The sequence below is a fragment of the Caretta caretta genome, chromosome 5, assembly GCF_965140235.1.
Source record: "Caretta caretta isolate rCarCar2 chromosome 5, rCarCar1.hap1, whole genome shotgun sequence".
Taxonomy (NCBI): Eukaryota; Metazoa; Chordata; order Testudines; family Cheloniidae; genus Caretta; species Caretta caretta.
In genome coordinates, this window is record NC_134210.1 from 121,347,998 (window position 1) to 121,368,683 (window position 20,686).

The window sequence follows — 20,686 nt, forward strand, 5'->3', positions numbered from 1 at the left end:
GCTCAAATAAATTGGTTCGTCTCTAAAGTGCCACAAGTACTCCTTTACTGTTTCTTGTGGCAGCTAGTCCTGGAACCCACAAGAAGAGCAGTAATTCTTGATTTAGTCCTAAATGGAGCACAGGATCTGGTCCAAGAGGTGAATATAGGTGGACCGCTTGGTTATAGTGACCACTATTACTTACTCTACAACAAGGGAGATTTAGGTTAGATATTAAGAAAAAGTTAAGCTTCGGAACACACTTTCAAGAGAGATTGTGGATCCCCATCCCTGGAGGTTTTAAAGAACAGGTTGGACAAACCCTTGTGAGGGGCAATCTAGGTTTACTTAGTTCTGCCTCAGCAGAGGGTGCTGGACCTGATCTCAAGGCCCCTTCCAGCCCTCCATTTTTGATTCTGTGATCCCAAGGTCCCTTCCAGCTCTACATTTTTGATTCTATGATCCTGCTATTCCCCTGGGACACCACAAAGGGGGAGGGACAGCTCAGTGGTTTGAGCATTGGCCTGCTAAACGCAGGGTTGTGAGTTCAATCCTTGAGGGGGCCATTTGGGGACGGGTGCTGCTTTGAGCAATGGGTCGGACTAGATGACGTCCTGAGGTCCCTTCCACCCCTCATAGTCTAGGAGTGCCTGGGAACTGGAGGCAGGAGGAGAATAATCGCGGACGGATCCAAGCGATGGAGGCATTCTCCCCTCAGTGCACGCTTCCCGCCACTCCTCCCAGGCACAGGGACTCCCACGCCGCATGCCCAGCTGCCCCCGCGAGCGGGGACTCACACCCCGCAGGCGCGCACATGCCCCGTCCTTGGCTCTATTCTACTGCCCCCACCCGGAAGGAACCCGCGCTCCCCTCGATCACCCCTCCCCGCAAGAAACAGGGAGCAAAGGCTCGCGCCGTTATACATGCGCACTCGCAGCAGCAGGCGGGCGGGCGGAAGAAGCCCCCAATCTCCATCTCCACCTATCAGATTGCGGGGGGGGAGGTCCGGGTCCTCTCTTGCCCGGGTCTGTCCACGGCAGACGCCGGAATCAATACGTTCTCCGCTTAAAACAGCCTTCTCCCGCGGCGCCGTGGGGTTCTATGGCGCGCTCTCCTTGGCGCCCCGCTCGTCGCCACCCGGGAGCGCTGCGTCGCGTGCAGGTTAGATGAGCTCAGGCGAGCCCAGGGCAATCAGGCAGCCGCGGGGCTCCCGTCAGTCCTTGCGCGCCAAAATTCAAGCTGAGCGGAAGGGCGCCGGGAGCGGCCGGGCGGTGGGATTCTAGACCCCGCGGCTAACGGTCTGCCCCCGCGCTCGACCCGCCTCTCGGCAGGTGAGAGGCGGCCGGGCAGGGACGCAACCAGGGAGGGGGCCCAGCCTCACCGCCCTTGGCCAGGGGGCGGGTCCCGTCCCGGTTTCTCGCCGGGGGTGCGGAGAGGGCTCAGCGGATGCACCACGGATGGGGGGAGAATCCTTGAGGAATAGGTATCCCTCCCAGCTATGTTTGCAGGGGCCTTGGGGGCGGGGGGTCCTGATCCCTGCAGGACACCCCCCCGTCCCCCCAGCGAGGGGCTTCTTTGGGCTGTGGGTGTCCCCAGAAGGGCCTAGGTCAGTGGGGGTCTGGGCTGATACCAGTGAGGGAGCGAAGGGCCCCGCATGCCTGCCCTGTGGGCACAAGCCCTCTCATCACACATGCTCACCCCGGGGGGGGGGCCAAAATTGTTCAGTGTAAACCTAGTCACTGAGGGACAGCAGTCCCAGGCCTGTGCCTGCCCCCAGTCCCTGCCTTTGCAAGACCCTGTTCTTACTGTTTGTCTTTTCCTTTTTCTGGGTGACCCGAACCACAGAGGACAACGGACTGTCCAGGAGCTGTCAGATTTACAAAGTCGCACAGTAAAACTGGCTATAAACAAAGTGCTGCCAGGTGTACAGAATAAGGAGACATTTCTCTCTGATCTCAGTTTGGGATAATCTGAAAATCACATTTGTAAAAATAGCAGACAGTACTGGGATTTTTTTTTTTTTTTATAGTTTAACAATTTGAAATAAAGAAAGCGACTGGGTTTTTTATCTACATATATTTTTCCTATGAAGTTCTCAACTATTTTAACACAATTTTAAGCCTAACATAAAGTCACATTCTGCTCTGGATACAAATAACAGTCCACAAGGTACTTCAGCACTGCCCTTTTAAATTTCTTCCTCTCTCCTTTCTTCAAAAAGACTTTAGTCTTTCTTTTTGCCCCCTATTAGTCTTGTATTTTTTTTTCTTGATGAGAAACCTATTTTGTTCTACAGTAGAACTTCTATTTGAATATCATGAGGCATATTGAATAAAGTCATGTAATCAAGGGACTCTTCAATGTGAGTAATATTTGCTGGGGGACTCAATTATCCCTCCTTTGGATAACAGATTCAGATAACTGAGGTTGTACTGTTGTGGCAAAAAAAAATCTTATCACATTCTTGCATGTGGGACCAAATACCACTGTGTGTGCTAGAGTGGTGGTATATTCTTTTCCATTTGTTTCATACTTTGGTTTATATTAGGAGTGCCCTCTGATTTTAGCAAGTCTGCTTTTGTTATTTTAAAACACACAGGACTATAAATCTGAGATCTTTCTTCATATCCCTTGGAGAGGGGCTTGGACAGGTCCTCCAGAGAGACAGAAAAGATGCATATCAAGTCAATCATTCTTGAAGGATTCAAGTCCTATGCCCAGAGGACAGAGGTCAACGGCTTCGACCCACTGTTTAATGCTATCACCGGCTTAAATGGCAGTGGCAAGTCCAACATCCTAGACTCTATTTGTTTCCTGTTGGGCATCTCCAACCTATCTCAGGTAAAAAGGAAGGAGAAAAACTGCAGTTAGGAAGAGTCAATGAACAACTTCTCATTGTGCTGAATAGCATCCTTGTGCAACAAACCTGAGGTTAATCTTCACAAAATGTTGTGGAGACTGGTGTTACTTTTTAACCAAAATGAGACAGACTGACATTTTCTATGCTACTTTTTGGCTAGGCTCAAATTGGCAAATAAAAATGATTTTATTGATAATTAAATATGAATTTGTAATTACCACTGACTCTTATTCTCAAAATTGACTTACAATCATATCTACTGTGTCGATACTCTTTTACATAGGACTATTACAAATACTAGGGAATTCTTTTCAAACACTTTGTAGAAGACTATAAATATATTAGCTTTGTATAGCAGTAATAATCATACATTGATATAAACTATGCAGCCCAGAACCACTGGGGAAAAAATGCCAAGTTAGGAAGTCGTAGATTGGAACTGCAGACTTTTGGTAGGTAAAAGTACAATCACTGAATATAACACAAACTTATTTCTCTATAATAAAGTTGGGCATATCTGGAGCTGGTCTGAGAACACTGTTAGCTGACTCATCAGAAAAACAGCAAGCAGGTTTTGTTGAAATGATTTGTATTTAAAAGACACTGGCGTCTACTGCTACTTATATGAAAAGTGTGCATTTTGAAGCAAATGTGGATCCCAGTCTTTAAACAATGCTGCTCTGGGATTCTAGGGAAATCCAGGAAAATTGCAAGCAAATCCTATTATGCTATCTTTACAATCACACACATACTGTATCATGAAATCAAACACGTTACATAAAGGCACTTATGTATTAACTGATCTTGTCATTGTGCTTCTAAATCTAAGCATTTAATTTTTCTCATGTATCTGGTTTAAAAAAAAATGCTTAGCTGACTTACTGTATGTTAGTTTACCATGCAACCATCTTGCACATTTTCTCCATGCTCTGTTTTATACCTGTGATCTGCTAGAGTATCTAAATGTATAGTATTCCTATTTTTCAAATATTTCATACATTTTTCCTCAAATTCTAGCAATTAATAGTGCACGGTGTGAAGCAATGCAATGGCTTTCTGTTAATAAATGTATTCCTTTTCCACATTTTCAGGTGCGAGCATCCAATTTGCAAGATTTGGTTTACAAAAATGGTCAGGCTGGAATTATTAAAGCGACTGTATCAATCACGTTTGATAATTCTGACAAGAAACAGAGTCCGTTGGGATTTGAGGCTCATGATGAGATCACAGTCACCAGGCAGGTGAGTGTTTAACATCACAAAGACTTACGTATTTCCACCATTCTCAGTGGAAAATAACTATACTAAGATAAAAGGCAGATTGTTATTTTTCAACTAGATGGTATAGAATTCAATGTTGTAGGGTTTTTTTAAATGCTCTCCATCCTTACGCCTCAACTTATTTTGCATAATCAAGATTTCTTCAGGTAAGGTTCTAAAGAACACTTGGTTTCTTTTACTTGATTGTGCACTAATTTTTTTTAAATATGCTCTCTTGAAAACTTCATGAACTTGTGCTAGGAAAGCAATGTTTTCAGAGTGAACTCAATAACAAACTATATAAGATTTGAGCTAAGCAACTAAATAAGGATATAACAAGTTGCCTTTTCACAGTTCATACTCCAAATTTTGTAGTATTCCATATACCATAAACATTGACTCTACTCCCTTAAATGGAAACGCACCTAATCATGAGACAACATTCCTGGAGCAAGCTATATTGTCCCATGCAGAAAATAGTGTGCTTCCCTTTTCTGCCTTTCTCCTTTCCTTTTGTCCACTTGCGATACTGAATTCATTTATTCACAGAACAGATGTGGTACAGACAGGAGCACTGGAAGCTTTCCTATGCTGTCTCAGAGTGTGCTTTGACTTGACACGAAGGGACCACCTTTAGAAGTAATTGGTTCCCATGACCCATATTAACCATAACTAAAGCTGCAAGTTTGTCACGGAAGTCTCAGGAAGTTTGTCTCAGGAAGCTCAGGCAGCCCCAGGCCAGTCATACTGGCCACTGCTTGGGCAGTCTTGGGCCACCGCCTCCCTCCCACCCCCCCCCAGCAGCAGCAGGAGGAGTTTGTGGGGGGGGCTCAGGGCTGGGGGTTGTGGCGTGGAAGGGGATGAGGGCTCTGGGCAGCGCTTACCTTGGGGGGCTCCCTGGAAGCGATAACATGTCCCTCAGCTCCTAGCTCCAAGCACAGCCCCCACTCACAGGCACCACCCTCACAGCTCCCATTGGCTGTGGTTGCCGTTGGCTGGCAGTGCTAGGAGCTTAGGGAGGGAATGTCATCGCTTCCCAGAAGCCGGGTAGAGAGCCTGCCAGCCCTGCCAACCACCCCACCACCTCCCATCTGTCCATGACCTGTCCATGACTTTTACTAAAAATACCAGTGACTAAAAAATAGCCTTAACCATAACCTTTCTGATGAAACTGACAAGAAGTTTGCTAGTTGTGGTGGCGGTATTTTTTTTTTTTCTGGTCTGACACTGAACTGAGAGACTTGTTTCTGACTGCCAAGAAATTGCCAAAGATACTTGCCATGGGGGTTTAGCTCACATTTTTGCAGTTGGGGTAGAGGATTTTAAAAACGGTACTTCAAACTGATGAGAGGGTTTGTTTGATCTGTGTATTTTGTAATTTTGTTAATTCCCTCTGGACACATTGAAACTGTTTTCCATTTGTTGTTTGCTCAGATTCCTACATCTAAGAATTCCATTAGTTTGTATTCTCAAACCATAAAGCCATTTTTAGTTAATTTTGAGTATCCCATTTTTCTTTTTCTCAAGGTCGTCATTGGTGGTAGAAATAAGTATCTAATCAATGGTGTGAATGCAAACAACACAAGAGTGCAGGATCTCTTCTGTTCTGTTGGGCTCAATGTCAATAACCCTCACTTTCTCATTATGCAGGTATTATATATATATTCCTAAAAACTTACTTCCTTTGTTGCTGGATTTGGGAATTTTGCTTTACATTAGCTCTATACATTGTTTCTATTACCACAGAGGCTTCCACATATTGACTGACATCAAATCTCTCAAAAGCCAATCTGTGACTAAGAATTTAATCAAAATCAGTCAGTCAGTAAGAGATTCCAAACAGGGAGTGAAAGCAATGTGCCTGATCAGTGTAACTATGTATAGCGGGACACAGCATAAGCAAAGTTATAAAGTATAGCACATAATACTTACCAGCTGACTGTAATGAGACACAAGCTGTTTCAGATTTGAATCTGAACTTTCAAGAATGAGATAACTGAAGCAAAACCAGGTTTGTTCTTTTAGACAGAATAAATTTATCTTTAAAAAATTATTATACTACCTGATAAAGTTTTGATTGAGAATTTAATATATAAAAATCTTACACTTTATATGACAGTTTAGTGCACTTTGAGTTTAAGGGCCATAATATTTTTGCCTCTATTTCCAGGGACGAATTACCAAGGTTCTAAACATGAAACCTCCAGAGGTGAGAACACAGCTGACGTTTCCTTTCTTTCTCTTTTTTCTTGATATCCTTTATATGTGTAAAATTTTGAGTTGACTGTTTGCTCAGGACTGTTGGAACTGTATTTTGAAGAAAGGTGGGGAGGGAAAATTTTTTGTTTAACACTGGTGATTTTGAAGCAATTTCATAAGCTTGGTGGGTAGGTTTTCTTTTGTTTTTGTTTTTGTTTTTCCAGATTTTAGCTATGATTGAAGAAGCAGCTGGTACAAGGATGTATGAGTGCAAGAAAATAGCTGCCCAGAAAACTATAGAGAAAAAAGAGGCAAAACTGAAAGAAATTCAAACGGTACTACGTGTTTGCAATTGTGTGGCTTTTTAATGCTTTACATAAATTGAATAACCATCAATGATAGCAGTTGTAAGGTGACTTGAATGACTCAATTGACTGTTGTGTAGCCTTAGAAAGAACAAAAGCTTCTCTGCCACAATAGAAGAGGCTGTACTTGACCCATTTGCACCACCATGGTCCCTTCTCTTTCCCCTGCCCCCATTTGTTGTATATTTATGGTTTGTGGAAAGTTTGCTTTTTCTGCCTAAGGCAATGTGCATGTGGTCAGAGTAGTAGGATTTGTGAGAGTTTTCAGATTTAAGAATCTGAAAATATATTCTATTTTTTATGTTTCAGATTTTAGAGGAAGAAATCACTCCAACCTTACAGAAACTGAAAGAGGTACCGATCATTAGACCAGAAATACATTTTTGGCTTTTAAACAGACTTAGTGTTCTGCTGGGTGAAATTACACTGGGGGCCAATTTTTAAAATATTGGAAAATAGCATGACTAACTTGGATAATCTCTTCAATGATTCATTTTTTGAAACAAAATGCTCTCCTAGACTCTAAAACATCTACACACATTTCTAGTCTGAATATCTTTTTAATGTGGAAAACATGGTTTATAGAGATGATATTTTATTTTCAAATGTCTAATTATAATGGTAACATTGGCCATTCAGGACCTGCAAGAAATTATGGAGAAAAAAAACTCGAAGACAATTGCAAGATGAAGTTTTAACTTGGTTCATAAAAGGATATCCAAGTGTTGATGCTAATACAACAGCCTGTACTGTGCAAACATTTGCTAACATTTTGCTAAGCAGGCATGTGTATGTATAATGCATTTGATGCTTCAGAGGAAGGCAAAAGTGTAACGCATATAGCCAGTTGGGTACTACTGTATGTAGGAAAGGAGAATCCTTCCTTGCTTTCTCATCCCTCTAGGGGAATTGACATATATCCTTTGAAGCATGAGATTTAATTACTCGCCTTGGCTTGTATAGCTACAAATATTGATCATAAAGTTATACAGAACTTTTTAGAAATACCATGGGCGTATTACAAAAAACTTTTAATGATGGCTTATTTTTATTGGTGGCCCTTTCTTTCAGGAACGATCATCCTATTTAGAGTACCAAAAGGTAATGCGAGAGATAGAACACTTAAGCCGTCTCTATGTTGCATATCAGTTTGTCTTGGCTGAAGAGACGAAGGTACGTTCTGCTGATGAGTTAAAGGAAATGCAGGCTAACATAGCGAAACTTCAGGAAACAATGGCTGAGAATGAGAAAAAGGTGAAGGAACTTAACAAAGAAATAGCAGAGATGGAAAAGAAGAGAGATCAGGTAAGTGAACACAAATATGTTTATGTTGATGTATATATTAACACAAGGGATTAAATTTGAAAGGAATAACTTCATTTCTCGGAATTAAAATATATAGAGAGAACCAGTGTTCCCTGTAATATTTTACATTCATGCGCGGAATGAATTTTGTTATGTGCACCAATATAGAGGTGATGTGTGACACATCACCTTCATATTGGTGCACAGAACAAAATTAATGTGGTGGGGGTGGGGCTGAGGGGTTCGGACTGCAGGAGGGGGCTCAGGGCTGGGGCAGAGGGTTCGGGCTCTGGGTTGGGGCCAGGGATGAGGGGTTTGGGGTGTGAAAGGGGGCTCAAGGCAGAGGGTTGAGGTGTAAGGGTTCTATGGGCTCTGGGGTGGGGCCGGGGATGAGGGGCTTGGGGTGCAGGCTGCCTCAGGGCTGTGGTGGGGAGAGGAGGACTCCCCCCAGCCGTCTCTCACCGCAGCTACTCGGGGCTGAGGAAGGGGCACCTCTCCCCACTGCAGCCCTGAGCCCCTGCACGGGACTTAATAGGTGGCTGAGCAGCTTAGAGGGAATTTAGGAGAGAACGATTTCCTTTGGGTTTTATATGCTTATGTTTATACACTACATACTGTAATTCTTAGCCATTATGTGAAAGACACACTTGATTTAATAATTATACTTCCATCTAAAATATTTTACATCCTATCGTTACCAGTAATACCTAAGATAACTGAAAGATTAGAAATACTGTCTTTTCAGGCTTTTTATTTTTACTTTTTTCATTTGATAGTTATTTGAGTTTAGTTGGCTTGTGACAAAATAGCATTAAGATAAAGAAAATAAGACTATACACCACAAAAGTTGGCAGAGGGATTTTGTAGTTCTTGAGCATCTTTTTGAGATTGAGTAGATTTCTATTTGGCGGCATCCATTAATAAAGAATAAGAATTATATTTTATTATGATATAAACACTGATATTTTATAGGTCACCTAACACCAGATTATGTGGTTATCTTAATGGCATTATAACTGTAGAAGAACTAAGCCAAGTGCAGTCATATTCTCACAATTTCTATTTTCCATGCCAGTGGAAATAGGAACATAGTTTAGCATACTTAGGCCCTGATTCTGTGTATATTTACGCATGTGAGTAGCTCGTCTCATGTGAAATAAATAATATTTGTGGAAGTAGATCTTTGATTGGTGTGGAAGATTCACATTCAGACGTTCTAAAACTCAGAAAACCCTGTCATTTTGAGAATGAACATTCTTGTATCTTTGAAAGAGGGGGAGATGTCCAACCAGAGAGAAGATATCTGAAAGGCAACTTATTTACTCGAAGAGAAATAAATGCCACAGTTCAGAATAAATGAATGAAAATCCTTCTAGATCCATTGGAAAACCATTCATTCTCTGATGCCTCCCATCCACTCTTTAATGTAAAATGACAAAAATGTTATTTGTGTACTTTATATTGTGGTTAAAAGACACTTCAGCAAGTCAAATTGGGCTCAGAATTCAGCTTTTATAAAAATAAGCATTCGTGCAAGATAATGGAAATGTTTCTACCATATTTTCCAGCTCCAATGAAACGATTCTTAAACGTAGGCTTTTGAAACGTTGCCCTGTATTATTTAAACCCAAATATAGCAGCACCTTGCTACCAAATCCAAACCTGGAAGTCAAGCTTACTTGAAACTGATTTTTTTTTTTTTAAATGTAGCTATTTGCTCTGTGTGTTCATTGCACAGAGATTTGCATCAAGTGAACAGCATAAATAGTGAAAAATAAACTTGATTTATAATTAGGGCCCTACCAAATTCACGGCTGTGAAAAACACGTCATGAACCGTGAAATCTGGTCTTTTTGGTACTTCTACCCTATACTATAGAGATTTCACGGTGGGGAGACCAGCGTTTCCCTAACTGGGGGTCCCAATCCAAAAGGAGGTTGTGGGGGAGGTTGCAAGGTTATTGTTGGGAAGGGTTGCAGTATTGCTACTCTTACTGCTGCGCTGCTGCCTTCAGAGCCGGGCAGGCAGAGAGTGGCGTCTGTTGGATGGGAAACCAGCACTGGAGGCAACGGCGCTGCCAGCAGCAGTGCAGAAATAACAGTGGCAATACTGCGACACTCCCCGCCCCACAATAATCTTGTGCTCCCCCCAACTCCCTTTTGGGTCAGGACCCCTACAGTTACATCATCATGAAATTTCAGATTTAAAATATACGATTTTTAAAATCCTATGACCGTGAAATTAACCAAAGTGGGGCCGTGAATTTGATAGGTCCCTATTTGTAATTATAATGATTAAAACTAAAAGAATTTTAAGTGACAGTGGTAAGGAAATTTGGTTTTAATCTCTTTTTTTTTCTTCCTCAATGCAGCTGAATAGAATGTACAATATCATATGATTATTATACAGGTTTCTTGTAGTATGAATTACATTTTTTTTTTGCCTTGGTTATAGGAAGTTGGTGGTGTACTCCGTTCACTGGAAGATGTTCTTGCAGAAACTCAGAGAGTTGATACAAAAGCACAAAGTGCTCTTGATCTCAAGAAGCAAAACTTTAAAAATGAAGAGAAGAAATGTAAAGAATTAGTAAAAAGCATGGAGGAGGTAAACAGTAAGGCCCTTGTTTTTAAAACTTCAGGAAAATATTTAAACTGATGCACTACAAACATCTTCAGTAATATATAATAGCTGTATGTTGTGATTTTATTTATTACTTTTCTGTAATGTATGTCCAAGAGGGATAAGAGCGCTGGGACAAATGTCTGGCATAAACATGCCAGGGCGCCACAAGGATAGAATCATAGAAGATTAGGGTTGGAAGATGCCTGAGGAGGTCATCTAGTCCAACACCCTGCTCAAAGCAGGACCAACCCCAAATAAATCATCCCAGCCAGGGCTTTGTCAAGCTGGGCCTTAAAAACCTCTCAGGATGGAGATTCCACTACCTCCCTAGGTAACCCATTCCAATGCTTCACCACCCTCCTAGTGAAATAGTTTTACCTAATATCCTCCCCCACTGCAACTTGAGACTGTTGCTCCTTGTTCTGTCATCTGCCACCACTGAGAACAGCCAAGTTCCATCCTTTTTGGAACCCCCCTTCAGGTAGTTGAAGGCTGCTATGAAATCCCCCCCTCATTCTTCTGCGGACTAAACAAGCCCAGTTCCCTCAGCCTCTCCTCGTAAGTCATGTGCCCCAGCCCCCTGATGATTTTCGTTGCCCTCCGCTGGACTCTCTCCAATTTGTCCGCATCCTTTTTGTAGTGGGGGACCCAAAACTGGACACAGTACTCCAGATGTGGCCTCACTAGTGCCAAATAGAGGGGAATGATCACTTCCCACGATCTGCTGGCAGTGCTCCTACTAATGCAGCCCAATATGCCGTTAGCATTGGCAACAAGGGCACACTGCTGACTCATATCCAGCTTCTCATCCACTGTAATCCAGGTTCTTTTCTGCAGAACTGCCGCTTAGTCAGTCAGTTCCCAGCATGTAGCAATGCATGGGATTCTTCCATCCTAAGAGCAGGACTCTGCACTTGTCCTTGTTGAACTTCATCAGATTTCTTTTGGCCCAATCCTCCAATTAATCTAGGTCACTCTGGATCCTATCCCCACCCCCAGCATATCTACCTCTCCCTCCATTTTAGTGTCATCCACAAATTTGCTGAGGGTGCAATCCATCCCATCATCCAGATTATTAATGAAGATGTTGAACCCATGGGGCCGACCCATGGGGCACTCCTCTTGATACTGGCTGCCAACTAGACATTGAGCTGTTGATCACTACACGTTGAGCCCGACGAGCTAGCCAGCTTTCTATCCACCTTGTAGTCCATTCATCCAATCCATACTTCTTTAATTTGCTGGCAAGAATACTGTGGGAGACCGTATGAAAAGCTTTGCTAAAGTCAAGGTATATCACGTCTACCGCTTTCCCCATATCCACAGAGCCAGTTATCTCATCATAGAAGTCAATTAGGTTAGTCAGGCATGACTTGCCCTTGGTGAATCCATGTTGACTGTTCCTGATCACCTTCCTCTCCTCCAAGTGCTTCAAAATGGATTCCTTGAGGACCTGCTCCACGATTTTTCTGGGGACTTAGGTGAGGCTGACTGGTCTGTAGTTCCCTGGATTCTCCTTCTTCCCTTTTTTAAAGATGGGTACTATATTTGCCTTTTTCCGATTGTCCAGGGCCTCCCCTGATTGCCATGAGTTTTCAAAGATAATGGCCAATGGCTCTGAAATCATATCAGCCAACTCCTTCAGCACCCTCAGATGCATTGCATCCGGCTCCATGGATTTGTGTATGTCCAACTCTTCTAAATAGTCCTTAACCTGTTCTTTCACCACTGAGGGCTGCTTACCTTCTCCCCTTACTGTGCTTCCCAGCGCAGCAGTCTGGGAGCTGACCTTGTCTGTGAAGCCCGAGGCAAAAAAAGCATTGAGTACTTCAGCTTTTTCCACATCATCCATCACTAGGTTGCCTCCCCAATTCAGTAAGGGTCCCATACTTTCTCTGACCACCTTCTTGTTGCTAACATACCTGTAGAAACCCTTCTCGTTACCCTTCCTTGTTAGCTGCAACTCCAATTGTGCTTTGGCCTTCCTGATTACATCCCTGCATGCTCAAGCAATATTTTTATACTCCTCCCTAGTCATCTGTTCTAGTTTCCACTTCTTGTAAGCTTCCTTTTTGTGTTTAAGCTCACCATATATTTCTCTGTTAAGCCAAGCTGGTTGCCTGCCATATTTGCTATTCTTTCTGCACATCGGGGTGGTTTGTTTCTGCACCCTCAATAGGGCTTCTTTAAAATACAGCCAGCTCTCCTGGACTCCTTTCCCTCTCGTATTAGCCTCCCAAGGGATTCTGCCCATCAGTTCCCTGAGGGAGTCAGTCTGCTTTTCTGAAGTCCAGGATCTGTATTCTGTAGAGATAAAGAGTAAGTGGCATTGCCTTTTTACAATATCATGTATTATATAAAGTAGTCTAAACTTGCCCTTTAATAAAGATTTGACTTCCCCCTTCAGTATCACCTGAGAGACAGATTTTGTTTTAAACTTGGTGTTCATGTGTAGCCTGATATAAAGAATATATTTCCCATTAGGAATTAGGTGTGTGCATGAACAGAATAGGCCCCCTCAGCTAGTATTATTTTTTTTATGAAGTTCAGGGAGGATCACAATAGCTTTAAAATATGTGCTCTATGAGAATATGGATGCTCTGAAGATTAAATGAGTGTCAAGGTTCACATTTCTGTCATTGGTAACAGTAACAGGTAAAAAGATATAATACTTAAAAAAAACTTTTCCCCTCTCATCTGTATCAGTTACAGTAATTTATTTTTCCAGTGTATTTTGTGCAACACTTCGTATTTGCCCTCTGTGTGTGGCTCTTTCATGCAAGAATAGGGGCAAGAAAACATTTAAAAAATATAAATATATGATTGTACAACCACAAAGACTGGCAAGGGGGCTTGGGAACTTAATGCTTTAAACTATTTGTAACTTATTTTTCAATACTGTTTAGATTTCAAGTTGATGTTACTCTCTCAAATGAATCTGATTGATCTGATTTGTTTTGCTAAAGGATTCTAAGGCTTTAGTGGCCAAGGAGAAGGAAGTAAAGAAGATAAAAGATGGGCTCAATGCTCTGCAGGAGGCAAGTGATAAAGATACAAATGCTTTGGTTGCTGCACAGCAACATTTTAATGCCGTATCTGCGGGTCTGTCCAGCAATGAAGATGGTGAAGAAGCAACCCTTGCTGGACAGATGATGACGTGCAAGAATGACATTAGTAAAGCAGAAACGGAGGCTAAGCAGGTAAGAATAGAAGCTAAGCAGGTAAGAATAGAAGCTAACCATGTCCCAAACAAGCACTGATGTTTTTATGAACTTTGTCTTGAAAAGCTTGCTCAGCAACATTCCATTTGGTTATCAAAAAATGCTTTACAGGGATGTTCTGTAACAGGCAGTGCATGATAGCATATTGTATTAACATACATTAGGAAAAGCCATGGCACTGACATGAGAAAAAATACAAAAATTAGAATTTTAGATTTAAAAAAGAAAAAGTCATGGTACTCGGTGCTTTTAATTTTAACGTCAATGTCCTGTAATTTATTTTTTTATGTTTACATTAATTGTTTAAAATTAAATGTAACCAGTTCAAGCTATATTAAAGCCCTAAATCCACTGTATATATGAAAACCAGACTTATAAAAATTCATTGATCAGTCTTGCTCAGTAGATGGCTACTTGTTCTCTTTGTCACTCAGTGTTTTTAGTGGGGTGGGAGCTCTGGAAGTCCTGATTTTGGTCCTGGTAGTTATGAAAAGATTAATCTTAATTTTAAATCATGCAGATCTGTGGCAAGATATGTTGGTATTCTAATTTATGCCAGATCTAGACTAAAAAGTTACGTTGACGGAGCTACGTCTCTCGGGGTGTGAAAAATTCACATCCCTAAGTGATGTAGTTAAGCTGACCTAACCACCCCACCCCTCGGTGTAGACAGCACAAGGGCGAAGGAAGAAGTCTTCTGTTGACTTACGTGCCACCTCTCAGGGAGATGGATTAACTACACCAATGGGAGAACCCTTCCTGTCGCTGTAATGAGTGTCTACACTGAAGTGCTACAGTGGCACTCTTGGAGCATTTCTAATGAAGATATAGCCTTAATAATAGTCATTTGGTTCATTCATACTAAACCAGGGGTGGCCAACCTGAGCCTGAGAAGGGGCCAGAATTTACCAATGTACATTGCCAAAGAGCCACAGTAATATGTCAGCAGCCCCTGATCAGCATCCCTCCTGATCAGCAGTTTCTGATGTGCAGGAGACTCTGGGGGGGGAGGGGGAGGAGCGAGGGCATGGCAGGCTATGGGGAGGGGACTGGAAGGGGTGGAGTGGGGGCAGGGCCTGTGGCAGAGCCAGGGGTTGAGCAGTGAGCACCCCCTGGCCCATTGGAAAGTTGACACCTGTAAATTCCAGCCCCAGAGTCTGTGCCTATACAAGGAGCCGCATATTAATGCAATGTTTTAAATTAAAACTTCAAACTTAATATATGCTTAGTCCTTAGTGAGGAATGTGGTCAATGACTCATCTAAAGAAATGTGGTTTTGAAAAACCCTAAAGGGGGCCTACTCCTTTTCATTCATTTACTAACCCTATTCATTACCTTCTCTGAAACCTTCCCCCATCCTGCCTTTTAATATATGACCTAAAATAACAGAGAGATGCACAATATAATATTTTTATTTTCAAACTCTCTCCCCCATCTACTATTGCACTGTGTTTTTAAATGCCAAGGATGCTATTTGACACTACTGTAAGTGATAAGGATCCTGAATGATAACCCAAGCACACTGATAATGTAGACATTCTAAATCTATACAACATACTATCTGAAAACCTCCAGGTTCTGTATTTGTCCTGTATTTCACTATAGGCTCAAATGAAGTTGAAACATGCTCAACAAGAATTAAAGACAAAACAAGCAGAAGTAAAAAAGATGGATAGTGGCTACAAGAAAGATCAAGAAGCATTTGAAGCTGTCAAAAAGCTGAAAGAAAAACTAGAAAATGAAATGAAAAAGCTAAACTATGAAGGTTTGTGGTACTGACTTACTGCAAGAATAGCAATTTTGGGATTGATGGGTGGAAGTCTAGGACGATCTAGAAGAACCTGGTGTGAAGAAAGAGCCTGAAAATATAGGAAGAGAACTCTGAAGAAATTAATATTTCTGCCATTTTAATGAATGGTTACTAGTATAGTGGAGCTAGCACAATAGAATTAGATGGGAAAATATGCAGCTTTCTTACTTGTAGCAGGTCAGAGTTCATAGATCACTGGGCTGCAGGTTGGGGCTGTATGATTGCATGTTGAAGGTAAAAGCATACTAGTTTAAACTTATAGGCCAAGATTTACAATTCTGGGTATTTAAATTGGGACACCAGACTAAAACTTTCCCCCAACCTCTTCCCAGTAAAGGGCAATGATGCATTTTCATTAAGGCACCTTCACACCACTCTGTCAACATAAGTATATCTCACATCCAATTTGAGGCCCCTTTACAGTGCAAATGCAGAGCCAGAGTGTACAGGGGCTCTACTGTAAATGAAAATCCAGCCCAAAGTCAATAGCAAATGCCAGTGTTTGCCATTTCTGAAAATCTAACTAGTTTAAGTGCCTTAGTTTAGGCACCTAAGTTGGAAAATGTTGTCCTAAGCAAGGTAAAGTGTCTTGGAATTTTTTGTGTATGTCCTCACTGCAAAAAGTGCATTTATTTAGCTAAAAGTACCAATTATTGTTTTTCTATAAATCTCATTGAAGCTTGCAAAGTTCCAAGTTTCTGATTTATGTCTGTTTGGAATATTTGGGTGCCAGTATTTTGCTTAAATTATAGCTGTAAGAATCTTGGAAGAAGAAAGGACTTCTCATTATGCCTTGGGCTACTTGCTGTGTACCTGCTTCTAAACTGCTTCATATCTAAATCTGCAAAGAGTGGCTAAAAAGTTCAGTGATATGTTTGTTTGGCTCTTTTAGACAAAAAAGAAGAAACTCTTTTAGCAAAACGGAGAGAGCTGTCTCGTGACGTCTATCAGTTGAGAGAGTTATATGAAGCCTTAATGGCCAAGTTTCCCAGTCTACGTTTTGAATATAAGTAAGGCCTCAGAATTGTACTCTAATGTTCACTAAACATCTATTTAAAAAAAGAAAAGTCCTCTAGAAACTTCTATAAAATTGTGTGAACTCAGGAGGATGACAATTCAGGAAGTCATTGTTTTGCTATTGGTATATAAATAGTTTGCTTCCCTTTCCATTACTGACTTTCAGTTATGGCATGATTAATCTGCCTGGGTATTTAGGACAATAATATATTACCTGGCACTTACACGGCTCTTTTTACACATGGATATCCAAGCACTTTACAAAGGCGGTAAATATCATTATCTACTTTTTACAGATGGGGAATTTGGGGTATGAAGAAGTAACATGATTGCCCAAAGGTCCATCCTGCCAGTGGCAGAGCTAGGTCTCCTGAGCCACAGTCTGGTGCACTATCCACTGGGACAAGTAAAAGTGAAAACAGCAGATGCATTTATTATATGCTTGCAAATGTTAATGTTACCTGCTAATTTCTGATGATATAGCATCAAAACGATTAGTTATCCTTTTCCCATAGCAATATTATAGCAGCTAATTACTGATCAGTTTTATACTGTCACTGTTGAGAAATGCAGTTTTCTTTAAATATCCGTAGGTATTAGTATTTTCAGTTAGAGAAACTTGCTGTTTCTGTTTGTCTAAAGTTTGCTATGATCCATTATTATATTTAAATTTTGTATGTGTGCCTCTTTAAATAGTGCCTTTGACAAGTTCATTCAAATCTAAAAGTCTAGTTATAACATGTAAATGATAAAAATTCAATAACTTCTTACATTCAAGAAAAAAATAATTTCATGAACTTTATCATCTCCCCAAACCTCTTTCATGTAACTATATAAAAAACTACTTTAATGAAAGATTTATACCTCGTACCTAATGATTAGACTTGCTTCATGTAACTTTAATTTAACGCCAAAATATGTCTGTAAATTAGAAATATTAGTAATGCTCCCAAATTTCGTTAGTTTATTAATAAAGTCAGTTCTGCATAACTGTTTGTAGTGCCAAGTTTTATGAACAACTTGAGGCAATGTTGAAGGCAGGATTCTTCTCTTTATTCCACAGCTGACAGTTTACTTGGAAAACCTTATTTGTTTGTTATGAAGTTTTAAAATAATTTTAGCTGTCTGTGGCTTCAGAATATTATATCTCTGTACATTGTGGAATTTTTATATTAATATATGTGGGTTCAGCGTTTGTCGTAATTTTGTTTTCATCGTAGCATACAAATTATGTTTCTTATCATATAGTTTTAATTTATTTTAAGGGATCCAGAAAAAAATTGGAACCCAACCCATATCAAAGGGCTTGTTGCCTCTCTAATCACCGTGAAAGAGATCTCCACAGCAACAGCTCTAGAGGTGGTAGCTGGGGGAAAACTCTATAACATTGTGGTGGACACAGAGGTATGTTTCTTAACATATAACTTTTGAGTACATCCCTTTGGCTGTATTCAACCCTGTGATTTAGTCATGCAACTTCTATGGACACTCCTGGAAGATGTGTAGTTAAAACTTTGTGCATTAAGGCCCAGATTTTCAAAAGCAATTAGTGACTTGGGGTCTCAACTTCAGACACTTTAAAAGGGTGCAGGTTTTCAGAAAGTGCTGAGCACCTGAACTCTGAAAATCAGGCCCCTTTAAGGTATCTCCAGTTGGTCCCCACCCCCAAATTTGAGGCCTATCAAATCCCTAGTCACCACTAAAAATCTTGGCCCATACCAATAGGATATCCTTCAGCAGATACCTTAGCAAGTAGTGAATTTACCTTTAGTGAGTATGAATTAATATAGGTCAATGGAGTCATGTGTCCTTAGGCCAAATGTTACTCTCCAGTATGTGTATCATTCCTGTAAGAAATTTTTTTAGTTGTCTTAGTTTTCACAATTTGACATGTGTTTTGATACCCTTATGTAAAAATGTTTTTCTAAATTTTAGGTGGTTGGTAAAAAACTGCTAGAAAAAGGTGAACTGAAGCGTCGATACACCATAATTCCACTAAATAAAATTTCATCACAGTGTATTAGGCAAGAAACCGTGATGGCAGCAAAACGCTTGGTATGTCTTTAGATACATTATTTCGCTGTGTATGTTTTTCTTTATTTTATTTTGTTTTGTTACTTAAAATTGACATGCTTTGTTAGCTAAAGGTTACCATTCTGCAAAAGCACAATGGGCTGAGTGGGAGTGGGGCAAAGAACTGAGCTGGCTCTTAGATAGAGGAAGGAGAAACTGAGCAGAACAATAAAGTTTTGTGTTGCTAGTCACAAAGAAGGGAGAGAACCAAATAATGTCTGGGAGAGATGCATTGCTGAACTCATTTGATTGTGTTGCCTGTTAGTACTCTGACTGTAGAAGGGGAGAGATTGAGTCAGGGTTTTTACCTACAGTCAATAGTTCAAAGACACTTGCTGCTGATGTATTAGTACATGGTATTGAGGAATTCTAATATGTTACAAAACCTTTATAAGGGGAGCAAGAAACTGGATTTAAAAACTCTTTATCTAATTCTTGTGGAACACTAATACCATTTCCTTTGACTGTTAGGTTGGTGCTGATAATGTGCATTTGGCCCTCTCTCTGATTGGATATGAATCTGAACTGCAGAAGGCAATGGAATATGTCTTTGGAACAACACTGGTCTGTGATAACATGAATAATGCCAAGAAAGTGACTTTTGACAAAACTATAATGAAAAGAACTGTCACTCTTGGAGGAGATACCTTTGACCCTCAGGGGACTCTGAGTGGAGGTAATCATTATTTTTTTCCCCTACAATATCATCTCTGCTGACTATTGTACTGCTTTAGATGTTTTAACAAATGCCAACAGTAAAATTGTATTTAGAACCTTACACTGGATAACTTTGAAATCTATTTGACTGAAGATGTATTCTACTTAAAGTTAAATCCCAGTTAGTCCCTGGCCATTCAAAGAATTCTGCAAGACATAACTGAAAATACTGGAACAAAACTATTTGCCTTATTTAAATTATTTTAATTAAAAGTTATGACTGTATTGTGTTCCCTGTGCACGTGAAATGTGCTGGATAATCTGTTTACAAATGTAACAGACAAATATCAGTCTGATGATCGTGGAGTTCCAATCCAGGAAAAATAAACCAGCTTTTGTTTGCTACCAAAACAACATATGTCATAAGGTTTAACCAGGAGGGGGAGTCCATCTAACAGGGAAAAAAATATCTTCAATTAAGTATTTCAGTTAAACCCACAAATGTATTAATTACATAATTAAATAATCCAGTAAGACTGGTACAGTACCTCCTCACTTAATGTCATTCCGGTTAACGTTGGTTCATTGTTATGTCGCTGATCAATTAGGGAACATGCTCGTTTAAAGTTGTGCAATATTCCCTTATAACGTTGTTTGGCAGCCGCCTGCTTTGTCCACTGCTTGCAGGAAGAGCAGCCCATTGCAGCTAGCTGATGGGGGCTTGGAACCAGGGTGGGCCAGCAGTCCCCCTTATCAGCTCCCCTAAGTTCCCTGTGCAGCAGCCGCCCAGCAGGCTATCAATTGCTGGGCAGTTCAAGTGTCCCTCCCCACACTCTCTCATGTGCTGCTCCTGCCCTCTGCCTTGGAGCTGCTCCCTGGAGCATCCTGCTTGCTGTGCCGGGAGGGGTGGGGAAGAGGGGTACTGATGTAAGGGTGTCCCCCTGTTCCTGCCCTCCATCTCCGCAGAGCAGGGACACACACGACAGGGCTCAGGACTGTGGGAGCTTGCTGGCAGCAGCTGCTGTCTCAACTTGTTGATCTACTGAAAAAGGCAGTACTTAGAGTGGAGTCAACATACTTAAAGGGGCAATGCGTGTCTCGCTCGCTCGCTCTCTCACACACGCGCATGCTACATGTCTCTCTCTCACACTCGCACACGGTGTGTGTGTCTGTCTTTCGCACACATGCACCCCCCCCCCCCAGCACTTTGGAAAGTGGAGGGAGTGGTGCACCCCAGTGGGATAGTGTGGGTTCATCAGCGTGGGTTCAGTTTCCGCAGGGAATGTTTGCAGCCACTGCCATGCATCTATTGTGTCTCC

At 41.2% G+C, this 20,686-nt stretch overlaps 1 protein-coding gene across 9 annotated transcripts in view; it reads left to right on the top strand.

Annotated features, from left to right (window-relative positions):
• SMC2 (structural maintenance of chromosomes 2) overlaps positions 1 to 20,686 on the top strand; it is a 51,163-nt gene that overhangs the window by 17,879 nt on the left and 12,598 nt on the right. For 5 of the 9 annotated variants that reach the window (XM_075128842.1, XM_075128841.1, XM_048850799.2 and 2 more), the window contains 14 exons: positions 2,579 to 2,820; positions 3,931 to 4,080; positions 5,626 to 5,748; positions 6,269 to 6,307; positions 6,522 to 6,632; positions 6,972 to 7,016; positions 7,734 to 7,967; positions 10,422 to 10,571; positions 13,556 to 13,789; positions 15,416 to 15,575; positions 16,513 to 16,630; positions 17,903 to 18,041; positions 18,573 to 18,692; positions 19,182 to 19,386. In XM_075128842.1, the coding sequence (XP_074984943.1) occupies positions 2,653 to 2,820; positions 3,931 to 4,080; positions 5,626 to 5,748; positions 6,269 to 6,307; positions 6,522 to 6,632; positions 6,972 to 7,016; positions 7,734 to 7,967; positions 10,422 to 10,571; positions 13,556 to 13,789; positions 15,416 to 15,575; positions 16,513 to 16,630; positions 17,903 to 18,041; positions 18,573 to 18,692; positions 19,182 to 19,386 (1,996 nt within the window). In that variant the 5' untranslated portion in view covers positions 2,579 to 2,652. The other 4 variants (XM_048850800.2, XM_048850795.2, XM_048850796.2 and 1 more) reach the window with 4 other exon arrangements.